General features: G+C 48.8%; 1 protein-coding gene across 4 annotated transcripts in view; it reads right to left on the bottom strand.

The window, feature by feature from the left end:
• The window catches only part of LGR6 (leucine rich repeat containing G protein-coupled receptor 6), a 118,065-nt gene that overhangs the window by 43,676 nt on the left and 62,098 nt on the right, over positions 1 to 12,291 (bottom strand). For 3 of the 4 annotated variants that reach the window (XM_060178580.1, XM_060178581.1, XM_060178583.1), the window contains one exon: positions 641 to 856. The exons of the other annotated variant lie outside the window; for it this stretch is intronic. In XM_060178580.1, the coding sequence (XP_060034563.1) occupies positions 641 to 856 (216 nt within the window). The remainder of the gene's footprint in view (positions 1 to 640; positions 857 to 12,291) is intronic. 4 annotated transcript variants of the gene reach the window in all.

Here is a 12,291-nt window from a genome sequence, read left to right as displayed (position 1 = left end):
CACATTAGGTTTCCAAGAGCAGGGAATGCGGTACTACCACTGGGCACAGCCACCAGCACATCCATTCCCGCAGAATTAGTGTAGAACCCAGAGCAATACCCATGACCTCCCGCCCCTGGTAATTATCCTATGAACTTACCAATCACTCACAACAATTAGCTAGGATCTAATTTGCACTCCAAAGCTCCTAGTGGAAAGACAGAGCTAACCACAGTCCTCAGTTCCTGCCAGGGATGCTATCTCTCAGGTAATTAACCAGATGGGGCTTTGCTTATCTAATAACAAGAGATGGCTTTTTCTCTCCTTCTCTGGGCTTGTGATGTGAGGTGAATTTATCCAATCCCTGCATCAAAGCACAGGACAGCATCATCTGAGTGTCAAATGCAGTGAAGTGAAATAAGACCTTTTGGGTTTATATTCCTGTTGGTGAGGGGAGAGTGGTTGTATTTGCACAGAAACAAATAGTCACCTGGTTCTGGGTCTCTGACCTCTCTGAGCACCTTCTGAGCCTGAATGTCATTTGTCCTCACAATGACCCTATAGGGGTCAACAGGGAGTGGCTGCCTCAGAGGGCCAGAAGGCTCAGCAGCACAGAGAGAAGAGCAAAGCTGCCCAGGCCTGGGGGTGGGGGGGCACTCACAGCACCACGAGACTGCTGAGGTTCTGGAAGGCACCATCGGGTATGTGGCTGATGTGGTTGAGGGCCAGGGTCATGGCCTGCAGGGCAGGGAGGTTGTTGAGGGCCCTGACAGGGATCTCCGTGAGTGCGTTGTCATCCAGCCATAGGTGGCGGAGGGAAGACAGCCCCTCAAAACTCCTCTCCGGGACCAGAGAGATGAGGTTGGCATCTAGGCGCCTGGTGGGAGAAAGGATGGAGAGGGTCAGTGTGGGCAAGACCATGCTTTGGGGCTGGGTCAGCTGAGACCCCAGCTGGGCCTTGGCCTGGGACCTGGATACCACTTAGCCTGCATCCCATGACTTCAAGTTCTCCATCCTGGTCACTAATTCTAGACTATTCTTGCCATCTTGCTTCTTTATAACCCCAACTCTTCCTCAGACCCCAGGCTGGACCCACAGCCAGTATGGAGAGCCAGTGTTTTACCCACACCCACAGGCAGGCTTCCAAATCTTGGCCATAGCTCCCTTGTTCTGGGTGTGATATGATCCCAACCCTTCCAGGCCAGGATCACAGACTGGAGACGTGTCACCATGGGCAAAGGCAGACCTTCTCCCTCTGGTGTGGGCCAGACTCCTAGCCACTCATTCCAAGTACCACTGCTCCTCAGTCCCTGCTCTGGTGATGGCTACAGGGAGGTGCCAGCTGGTCGTGTGAAAATCTTTGATGTGTTACTTCTCAGAAGAGGTGAAGAGCTGGTGGACCAGAGTCCAATCTGATGTAAGAGCTTCTGATTCAAGTTCTACAAGATCTTGGCAGCCCAGAAAACAAACACAAGGAGACAGACCCACTGTAGCTTCCTATAGATGTGTCCAAACCATGATGCCTTTCATGAACATCAGGTGTCCAAAACCATGATGATACTGTCTTCTGGCTCCTGGCCTGGAACTTGGGTTCAAACTCCAGGCAAACTGGCTTGTGATCATGGGTCTGGTTTTTGAGAAGGGGGGGGGGGGTGTCGAATATTACTCTACCATCTATGATCTAGTCATTTTGTCTCGTTTTCATGTGGTGTAGGGGATTGAAGCTAGGCCACATGCCTGACATATGCTCTCCCCAGCCCTGACTTCACCAACATGAGGGAAAGCTTTGCACTGAAACCTGGTTCTTCCAGATGAGCACTAGGCATTTAAGTCACGGAAACCCCAGCTCCCGTTCCCAAGAAGAACTGAAATGGCTTGCTGGGGTAGCACTAGCAGAAGGTTCAGCTATGCTTCTCTCTCTCCCCAAAGCCATTCTACCCGGGAAGCCTCAAACAGGAAAGCAGATTGTCCCTGTCCTTGAAATCCATAGTTAGAAAAGACCTCCCACCACATCAAACTTGACCTGACAGGGACCACAACCCCTCTGATGAGTGGGCAAGGCCTGTCACTCTAAGCCTGGGCCTCCCAGGGGGCCATGCCCAGGATGGTCTCACTGAGGCTGGGTCCCCTGGGGTGCCTGGGGACAATCCAGACTTCCCAGGTGGGTCTGGCTGAGGAGGTCTGGGATTGTGTTCCTAAAGAGTCTCCTGAAACTTCTGTGTACAGATGGACCTGGGAAATGCTGGGTCCACATCATTCCAAGGAAGACTGCTCATGCCCTTCCGTGAGGATTCAGTGGGGGAGCCAGACTCATTTACAGGGGGATATTTGCATGGAGACCGGAGCCCAGGAGGGGCCAATCAGGGGAGGAGGTGGAGGAAGAGTTGCAAATGGTGGGAGCTGCAGTGGGAAGGCTGGAAGGCTGCTCTGTAGGAACTGAAGCCTCCTGGGTGGGACCTGAACTAGGGGTTCAAGGGCAACAGGAAGAAGAAGTGCAGGGAAGCCAACCAGGCAGGGGGAGTCAGCATGTTGGGTCTTGTGAACGCTGGGAAACCTGAAGCCACTGGAGGCATAGACACAAAGCAAAGAGCTGGCCAGCTGTCTGCTTTAGAAAAATCTTTCCAGGGGGCCGGGTTGTAGCCCACCAGGTTAAGCATACATGGTGTGAAGCACAAGGACTGGCATAAGGATCCCGGTTCATGTCCCTGGCTTCCCACCTGCAGGGGGGTCTGCAGGTATCTATCTTTTTCTCCCCCTCTGTCTTCCCCTCCTCTCTTGATTTCTCTCTATCCTGTCCAACAACAGTAATAATGATGACAACAATAACAACAAAAATGGAGAAACTGACCTCCAAGAGCTGTGAATCTGTAGTGCAGGCGCTGAGCCCCAGCGATAACCCTGGAGGCAAAACAAGCAAACAAAAGAAAAGGAAAGGAGAGAAAATAAAAGGAAAGAAAGGAAAAGAAAAGAAGAGAAAGGAAAGGAAAGGAAAGAAAAGAAAAAAAGAAAAGAGAAAAATCCTTCCAGAGACCCTGTTGGGACTGGAGCAGGGTCAGACTAGAGGCAGGAAGATCAGCCAAGAGTCAGTTAGGTTACATGACCATTGTGCACAGAAAGAGACAGCCATCTCCTAAAAGCTGGAGATGAGAACTTGAGCACACAAGTGTGCAGACTTGAGCAGACTCGGGTCCTACTGGTGAGTCCTGTCACTGCTGACCTGGGACAGCAAAGTGAGAGCACCGGCGTGGTGACACCACCCAAGAAGCTTGGGCATCTTTTTAGCACCCCTTCCAGGAAAGGGAGATCGGTCATACTGTTGGAGCACAGGACATACATGCCCAAAGCTCCAGAGGCTGCAGGTTCAATGCCAGGTACCACTTTATGCCAGAGTTGAGCAGTGCTCTGGTATCTCTCTTTCCTTTCCTCCTCTCTCATAATGAATAAATAAGTAAATAAATATGAAATTTAACCAGAGCCTCAGGGATTCTCTGAATCATAAGCAGACAAATGTTTCTGTAGCACAGAGTTTGGTCTTCTGTGATTATTAAGTCTGATTGAATGACTTGGGATAGAGGAAGACTGGGTGGGAAGCACTAAGGCCAAGTCCTCCCATGATGAGTGCTCCACTGGCCCTGGGTGACCTTGATCTTGGAGTGGATGATGATGAGTGCAACCCTTCTGGGTCTCCTGAGGACAGCAGCTGGCATTACAGTCAACGGCAAATCCCTCACACCTAGTTGCCTCTGGGACCCAGCTTAATTTCCACTCAGCGGGTAGTTTTGAGTTTTGGTTTCATTGTGCTGGAGCCTCTAGCTGGTGAGGTTTCATAGCTCTGGCAGACCTTTCCAGGTGGAGAGAGGGAGAGAGAGGCAGAGATACCGCAGCTCCCCCCACCAAGGTCACAGTACTCCATGTGATATGTTGGGGAGGGGAGTCTCAACCCTGGGTTGTGTGCCTGGTGAGGCAGGCACCTACCAGATGAGCTAGCTCACATGCCCCTCAACAGGAATTTTTTAATTTAGTGTTATTGCTGGGGCTCAATGCCTACACAAGGAATCCATCAGAACTCTGGGCGAAGGAGAATTTTTTTCCTTTTTAATTTCTTGTTTAATTAGGACAGAACAAATTTGAGAGGAGAGGGGAAGATAGGAAGAGCAAAAGAGAAAGAGAGAGACATTGGCTTCACTTTCTCTGCAGGTGGAGACAGGGACCTTGAACCTGGGTCTTTGAGCATGGTAGCACGTGCACCACCACCCGGCTACTTAACAGGAGTTCTCGAATAAGCTACTAAATGGTGTTCTCTAAATCTGTTGTCTCTGGACCCCAGCTGGTGATCTGACTGAGCACACAAACAATCTGGGAGCCTGGGCAGCCTGCTACCCCAACACATACTCGGCTCTCTTCCCCACCCAAAGAGGTACCCCAGGGAGTCGGGTGGTAGCGCAACAGGTTAAGTGAAGGTGGTGCAAAGTACAGGGACTGGTATACGGATCCCCGTTCGAGCCCCCGGCTCCCCACCTGCAGGGGGGCCGCTTCACAGGCGGTGAAGCAGGTCTGCAGGTGTCTTTCTCTCCCCCTCTCTGTCTTTCCCTGTTCTCTCCTTTTCTCTCCATCCTATCCAACAATAACAACTACAACAATAAAGCAACAAGGGCAAAAAAAGAGAATGAATAAATAAATAAATATAAAAACAAATAAATTAAAAAAACTACAAAACCAAAGATGTACCCCAAAAGAAGACCAGTCACTCCTTCAGACCCTGGAGAAATAGAGGCAGAGATAGCATCTCTCTTTCCTAGAGACCACAGGTGAATGGCTTGGCCCTGAGTCCCACTAGGACCACACAAGGTGATGTTTGGACAGGCTCTGGGGAGATGGAGTTGAGACAAGGGAATGTGGGGTGTCTGAGTGAGGGCCTCTGACTGGAGGATACAGGGCCAGCATGGGTGGGGCAGAGGGTATGGGTTTCAGACTCCTGGGAGGGGAAATTGATGGGGCCCAGCAAGCACTGGCAGGTGAGCAGGCAGCAAGTGGGTCTGGGGCAGGTAAGGGGAACGGTTTTCACTATGAGCTTGGGGGCATTTGGAAGTGGCCATTCTTGTACATGTGCAAGTATGAACATGCACAGGCGTCCACACACATGCACGCTTTCACATGTGACCTTTGGCCCTGATGAGTCCTTTCAGAGTGTGCCCCATAATCTGGTGTCTGGGGCATCTGAGAAGGGGCACCAAAGTGGGTTCTTTGGGGAAGGCTGGATGGGGGCCTTCAGGTTGCTTCAGGTTGTCTGCAGAGCTGATCCTGACACTCGGATACAGGGACACACTGGAGGGAGCTGAGCAAACTGGCAGATGCATGTGGAAGAAGACTTTCAGGCCCGGCTGTGTGTTTGAGGGCGAACAGGGGCCCAGGTGGGGCTCAGACCCTGGGTAGCACCGCTGGAATTAGCAAAGAAACACACAGCTTGCCCATTATAAACTTGAATTTTGGATAAAGAGGTAACAAGTTTTAGGGTCAGTGTCCTGTGCAACATTCGGGGTGGCACCCAGTTAAAGTGAACTTCCAGCACACAAAGTTACTTCACAGTATATTGAAGGCCCAAGTGACACTTGTAGCTCTCAGTCAGGGGCCCATGGCCAGGTGAGGGTTGAGCCACCAGGCAGGTCTAGCTGCCTGTCCCCTCAATACGGCAGCCCAGAGGGGCTCTAGGGGCCTGGCAAGCATCAGGGACCATCCAGTGGTTTCCACCAGCAGAACAAAGCACCCCTTCCAAGAGGACTCCCCAAGGAGCCCAGAGAGGAGTAGGGAGGGGCGGCAGAAAGATTGAACAGGGCTAGCTTCTTCCTTCCTCCATTCCCCCTCCCTCCTCCCCCACACCCTCTTGTGGGGCACCCCACCTTCCTAGCAACCTCTGACAACACCCCAAGGGGCAGCAGCCTGGCTCTAGAGAACCCCCTTCTCTGCCTCTGCCTTGCAGATGGGGTGCCATCAAGTCAGGGTTCAGGCTGCCATAGGGTGCCCCCCTTGCAGGATGTCATGGGGGGAGTGAGCTGAAGGAGCCTGGGGACAGCCACCAGGGCCCTCTTTTAGGGCTCCGGCACCTTCTCAAGCAACTGTGCTCCATCCTTCCCCGGGTAGGGTGGGGGAGCCCATCCAGAGGACTCTGGCTTGGCAGGACGAGGAGAACTATTATACCAATTAAGCTCTGGTGGCCAAACAGCAGCCCCCAAGAGCTCTCTCTCACTCTCTCTCTCTCTCTCTCTTTCTATCTCTCTCTCTCCTCTCTCTCTCTCTCTTCTCTCTCTTTCTCTCCTGTCTCTCTCTCTCTCTCTCTCTCTCTCCCACACACACACACATGCACAGGGCTCCCTGAGCAAGGGTTGATTATAATTCTTACTATGCTAACAGGACATATTAGTGGAGACCAGCTGCAGCTTGCTAGAGCTCTGAGGGAAACAGCTTAACCTCTCTGGGGCCAAATGCTCCCCAGTCCCCCAGCCCTCAAACTCAGGACTGAGGCTAAAGCAGGTAGAGAGAGAATGAAGGCTGGAGTCCCTTTACCCTATTCACCTGGGGCAGGTGGCTGAAAGTCACCTGACACAGGACATTCCAGAGAGCCAGACCACAGGGACCTGATCCTTCTGCTCTAAGCATGATGAGGACCTAATGAGAAGCCATTACAGAGAAGGAATTTGACTCACACAGCAACAAGGTGCTTAGTACAGTGACCAAGGAGCACAGCAGTGCCATCACAGAGTTACATGACACCAGAGCTTGAAGGAGCCTGCCAGCCTCACACATCTTGTAGAAGGAACTGGAAACCCACAGAGAGAGAAAGAGAAATGCCCAAAAAGAGTGATAGGTCTGGGACTCAAACTCTTTTCTACCAGTGTGACTCCATCAGCCTTCCTTGGAGTGGATGACAGAGACCCACACAGCCCTGAGCTACAGAAAACTCACTCCTGTTTGGAAACAGGGCTTCTTGGAGTCCACGGAGCACTGGGACCTGATGGGAACACTGACCTGTTCTGGAATTTCCCTTGCCTTTTGTAATCTATGAAATATTCTATTTTATTGTTTTGTTATTTATTTTTATAATTGCACTGCATATGGTATATGGTGGTACTGAGGATTGAACTCAGGACTCCAGAGCCTCGGGCATGAAAATCTTTTTGTAGAACCACTATACTGTTTCCCCTCCCTCTAACTTATGAAATCTTAATCAAGTCAAAGATCAAAGAGATAGAGCCGGGGCTCCTAGTGGGCTACCAGCTGGCCCCTTCCAGTTACCAGACATTCATTTAAAAGAACTAACGTATTTGAAACTCCAGGCTAAGTGCCTAGAACCCAGAACCTGCTCCTGAGTGCAGGCTGATTGGGGGAAGGACAGGCGAACCTCGAAGGTTGGGGGGCCAGGAGGTCCTCTCATTCTGTTCTGCTTGGGTCCGGAGTGACTGCTCTCTTCCAGCTAGCTCTGAGCCATGGGATGTCAGAGGTCACGGCCACTGAACTCGCTCGTGCATGTGCTCTGCCAGATGCACCACCACACAGCCCTGGCACCAGTCTGTCAAGTCTTCAGTGCCAGCCCACCAGCAGTCACTGGGTCTGCTGTTAAGACAGCATGGTGCTCAGTTCTGGGGCTCAAAGCCCCTCTCTAGGGAAGCTCTCAGGCTATTGACTATTTGATTAAATTATATAAAAACTCTTGCTGACATTTATGGAGAACAGGTTAATTGTCAGGGGTGCCAAGCACTTGACAGATGGGAATCTTTTTTTTTTAATATTTATTTATTTTCCTTTTTGTTACCCTTGTTGTTTTCTATTGTTGTTGTAGCTACTATTGTTGTTGTTACTGATGTCGTTGTTCTTGGATAGGACAGAGAGAAATGGAGAGAGGAGGGGAAGACCGAAAGGGGGAGAGAAAGATAGACACCTGCAGACCTGCTTCACCACTTGTGAAGTGACTCCTCTGCAGGTGGGGAGCCGGGGCCTCGAACCGGGATCCTTACACCAGTCCTTGTGCTTCGCACCACGTGTGCCAGATGGGAATCTTATTGTCCCCAGCTGCACTTAGAAAGGGAGGTTTGCAGAGGGGCAGTCACTGATCTGACCCCAAAGCCCTCAGTGCAGTCAAGTGTGTGAAGAACATTCTGGGGACTGGAATCTACTCTCTGGTTGTGGAAAGCTCAGAGCTGCCTGGCAGAGAAAGAGTAAGCTGGGTTCCATGGGGAAAGTAGGTGTTTTATGAAGGGAATAACTTTAGAGATAAGGACACAAGCCAAAGGAACAGCATGAGCAAAACCCTAGAGGCAGGAAGGCTATTTATCAAGAAGTCTATGGCTTCTTATATACACAATGGAATACTACTCAGCTGTAAAAAATGATGACTTCACCGTTTTCAGCCGATCTTGGATGTACCTTGAAAAAATCATGTTGAGTGAAATAAGTCAGAAACAGAAGGATGAATATGGGATGATCTCACTCTCAGGCCGAAGTTGAAAAACAAGATTAGAAAAGAAAACACAATTAGAACCTGAACTGGAGTTGGCGTATTGCACCAAAGTAAAAGACTCTGGGGTGGGTGGGTAGGTGAGGAGAATACAGGTCCATGAAAGATGATGAATGACATAGTGGGGGTTGTATTGTTAAATGGGAATCTGGGGAATGTTATGCATGTACAAACTATTATATTTACTGTTGAATGTAAAGCATTAATTCCCCAATAAAGAAATAAAAAAAAAAAGAAAGAAAGAAAACTGTCTTGCTAAGCCACTGTACAGGACAATAGGTTTACTGTGTAACAAAAATCAGATGACAGGGTCACCAGCTTCAAAGATCTTTCTATATAACTTGATGAAGGTGGCAGGGAAAACTTAAGAGGACACAGGTGAGACCTTGTTGAGGCCATAAGAAGTTGGCAGCGATCAGCAGACTCAACACTGGTCTTTGACACTCTCAGCAGTGGTCTTTTCTATGACAGAAATCTGGGTCACTCTATCCCAGATTACCACAATGTTAAAAATAAGATCAAAGAAACCGTCGCAAAGACCTTGAATCACAGCAAACAAAAAAAAAAAAAAAGAAGAAGAAGAAGTCTGTGTATGATACCAGGGATTGAACCCTGAACCATGTGTGTGCAAGTCCTGCACTCCACTGCTGAGCCTTCCCTGGCAGGTAAATGGGAATTTGGGGAAGATCACTGAGGCTGCAGCTAGGTTAGGAGGGATGGGTGTCTCCCTAGAGAAAGTGAGGTGCTGGGGGACAGGGTGCAGGGGAAGAAAAGGGTCTGCATAGAGCAAAGGAAGCACTGAGAAAGGACATTAACTGTCCAAGACAGTCATTCAGGGACCTCACATCCCAGCACTGGGAGAATGGAGGGGTTCAGGGTTCGTCTCTGTTCATCTCTTACTGTGGCAGCACAGGGAATTGAACCTGGACCTCTGAAACCTCAGGCATGCAAATCCTATGCTTTAACACATAGCTATCCCCCTGCTTTGGGTACAGTTTTTTCACCTTCAGGTTTAAAGGTCTTTATGACTATGTCCTGGGACAATTGTGCCTTCTGGGACAATTCTATACCATGTCCCTGGTCTCCCACACAGGGCCTTGCTGAGCAGGTCTATATACAGTCACAAGGGGTCACATTGAGGCTTAGCACACCACCCCTTTGCCCAACCCACAAATATTTCAAGATGGCTACAGTTCTACCATTTGGACAACATTACTTTTCTGAAGTGTAGAAATAGTCTATTATTATGATCATCATTGTTATTGTTATTAATATGGCAAGTATTATTAGGTAGACTTTTAGTGGAGAATAGCTTTTTGAAATGGGGGCACAGATTGGGGATTCAAAGAATTTGGGACCAAGGAGATGGAAAATGTGATTGATCAGGTGGTAGAAAAACAGAGGCCTGATTGGGACTTTTGAGGAACTCTCACAAGCTCCTGTTTTGATTGCTTCCCCCTATTAAGCTGGAAGACTCCTACGTGGACGGTGGGCTTCTCTCTTCCTCTGAATCTTACCCTCAGTGGGCATTCAGAGGCATTAATTAATTAATTAATTAATTAATTTATTTATTGTCACCAGGGTTATTTCTGGGGCTCAGTGCCAGAAATAAGAGTTCACCATTCCAAGTAGACATTCTTTTCTTTTCTTTTATTTGATAGAACACAGAGAAACTGGGGTGGTTGGGAGTGGGGAACAGAAAAGGAGAGAAAAAGACAGCTACCTGCAGTGAAGTGTCCCCCTGCAGCTGGGAAGCAGGGGCTTAAACCTGGGTCTTTGGACATGATAATGTGTGTAATCAATTGGGCATGTCAGATTTTTATTTTTGTAGTTGTGGGTGTCTTCAACATCATTCAGAGGGCCACCTGCTTAGGAGGCCAGGAATAGAAGTAAGAACTGAAAAGGAGCCCACTCCAAGGAGGAAAGAGGTTACTTGCCCACAGTCATGGAGTGAAGAGATGGCAAAGCCAAACAGGGTTACTGGCTTTGAATCCAGCGCTCACTTCCTTCCTGCCTTTGTCCACCTAGGAGAAGATGTCCATCAACCTGCCTCCCACAGATAGTGGGTAGGGATGGCCTCCTGGATACCCCATGAAGAGGAGGGCTACTTCCCTCCCCCATGTGACTGGCTGAGTGGGTCCTGAGTGTAGAGACATGGTCAGGACCTAGAGACCATGTTTTTCAAGTGGAGGGACTTGCCAAGACGCAGGGTGGTGAGAGTAAGTTTGAGGGGAAGGGGGAGTAAGTTTATTAGTGTCTAGCCAAATTAGATACGAAGTGGACTTGGCACGTCCTACTACTGTCTACAGCCATAGGTCCCTTACCTGGAATCTCCTCCAGCTCTAGAAACTGCAACTCTTGGTAGCTGAGCCTGAGCACTCTTGACGAAATGGCTTCCATGGTGGTGGGGAGCAGAAGGAGGAAGCCTAACGAGCTACCAAAAGTTTGGAGTCAGGTTGAGGGAGTGAAGGTAGGTGGCACTGTCAATCTTGGTGTTCCCGCTCATGACTGAAGTGGGAAAGGGCAACTAAGGGCTAGAGCAATGCTTCTCTCTCTTTCCCTACACAGAGGAATATCTGAATTGGAGGAAAGTGATTTCATGAGTTCTGATTTATGCTACTTAATAAGATCCTTCCCCTCTCACTGTCAGCCTTTCAATAGATCAAAGGTAGGATATTAAAACGAAGACAATTCCAACTGGCTCTCCAGGCTATGCTAATGCTCAAACCACCCTTTCCCTCCATCTGTCAGGAGCACTGATGGATGTACAGGAATCCCAGGAGGCTGAGAAAATGCTTCTTTTGTGTACATCAAAGGACGATACCTGAGTATCCCCCCAAGCCATTCCTTGTGTTTTAATCGGCAGCAATATATAAAAATAATTACCCACCCTCCAGGAGGCAGGCAGGGAGGAGACTGTGTGCAGACTTTATGAGCTTCCCCCCCAAAGACGGAGACACACAGATCTGGGCAAAAGGCCAGTTTTGTGGGTGACAATCCCAGAATCCTAGAGCAGGGACTACAAAAAGCTATCTCATCCATCCGCCGGCCTCTGGCCATTGGATTCCAGCATCGGGCAGCTGTCAGGACACCTGGCTGGGCTGTTTGAAAGCTGGTTCCTGTGGTTGCTGGGACCTGGATGGCCACTCTTGGAAAGAGCAGTTGTGGTTGGTGAAGGAAGAGGTCGCTGGAGGTTGTCCTGACTTGGTGAGGGAGCAGTGATGTCAGGGGTCTAGGAATGTGCACAACATGCCAGTGTTTGAAAGTGATTTTTCTTTTTTCTTTTTTTTAAAGTGTGTATCTTGCTTCACTCATGATTTTAAAATTCTGAAACCTTATTCAAAATTAAAGCTTAAAAATTGCTTTCTTCACTTTCTATTTTAATATTTTCTAAATGCATTGATAACTGAGATGGTCCTTATATTATTATGCTTTTTCCTCCCCATTAAAATCCAAAGTTTGACCCCACAATACAGGTCCAAGAAGGATGACAGAGGACCTAGTGGGGGTAGTATTGTTATATGGGAATCTGGGGAATATTATGCATGTACAAACTATTGTATTTACTGTTGAATGTAAAACATTAATTCCCCAATAAAGAAATAAATTTTTAAAAAATCCAAAGTTTGGCAGACACATGGATAAGTCCCTTCTTTATCTTAAATGAACCTGAATGGAGACTTTGCCTGGCTAGGTTGCATGTTTAATTAATCTAGTCTTCCTCGTCACCCAGCTGCAATAAAGGAGTTCACTAATTGCCTTATCAATTTTAGTTTCATAGCTAGCCCAGCTCTCTAAGTGAT

The sequence above is a fragment of the Erinaceus europaeus genome, chromosome 19 (genome assembly GCF_950295315.1).
Source record: "Erinaceus europaeus chromosome 19, mEriEur2.1, whole genome shotgun sequence".
Lineage (NCBI taxonomy): Eukaryota > Metazoa > Chordata > Mammalia > Eulipotyphla > Erinaceidae > Erinaceus > Erinaceus europaeus.
Note: the sequence above shows the minus strand (reverse complement) of the source record. Positions and strands in the feature narration are given on the sequence as shown.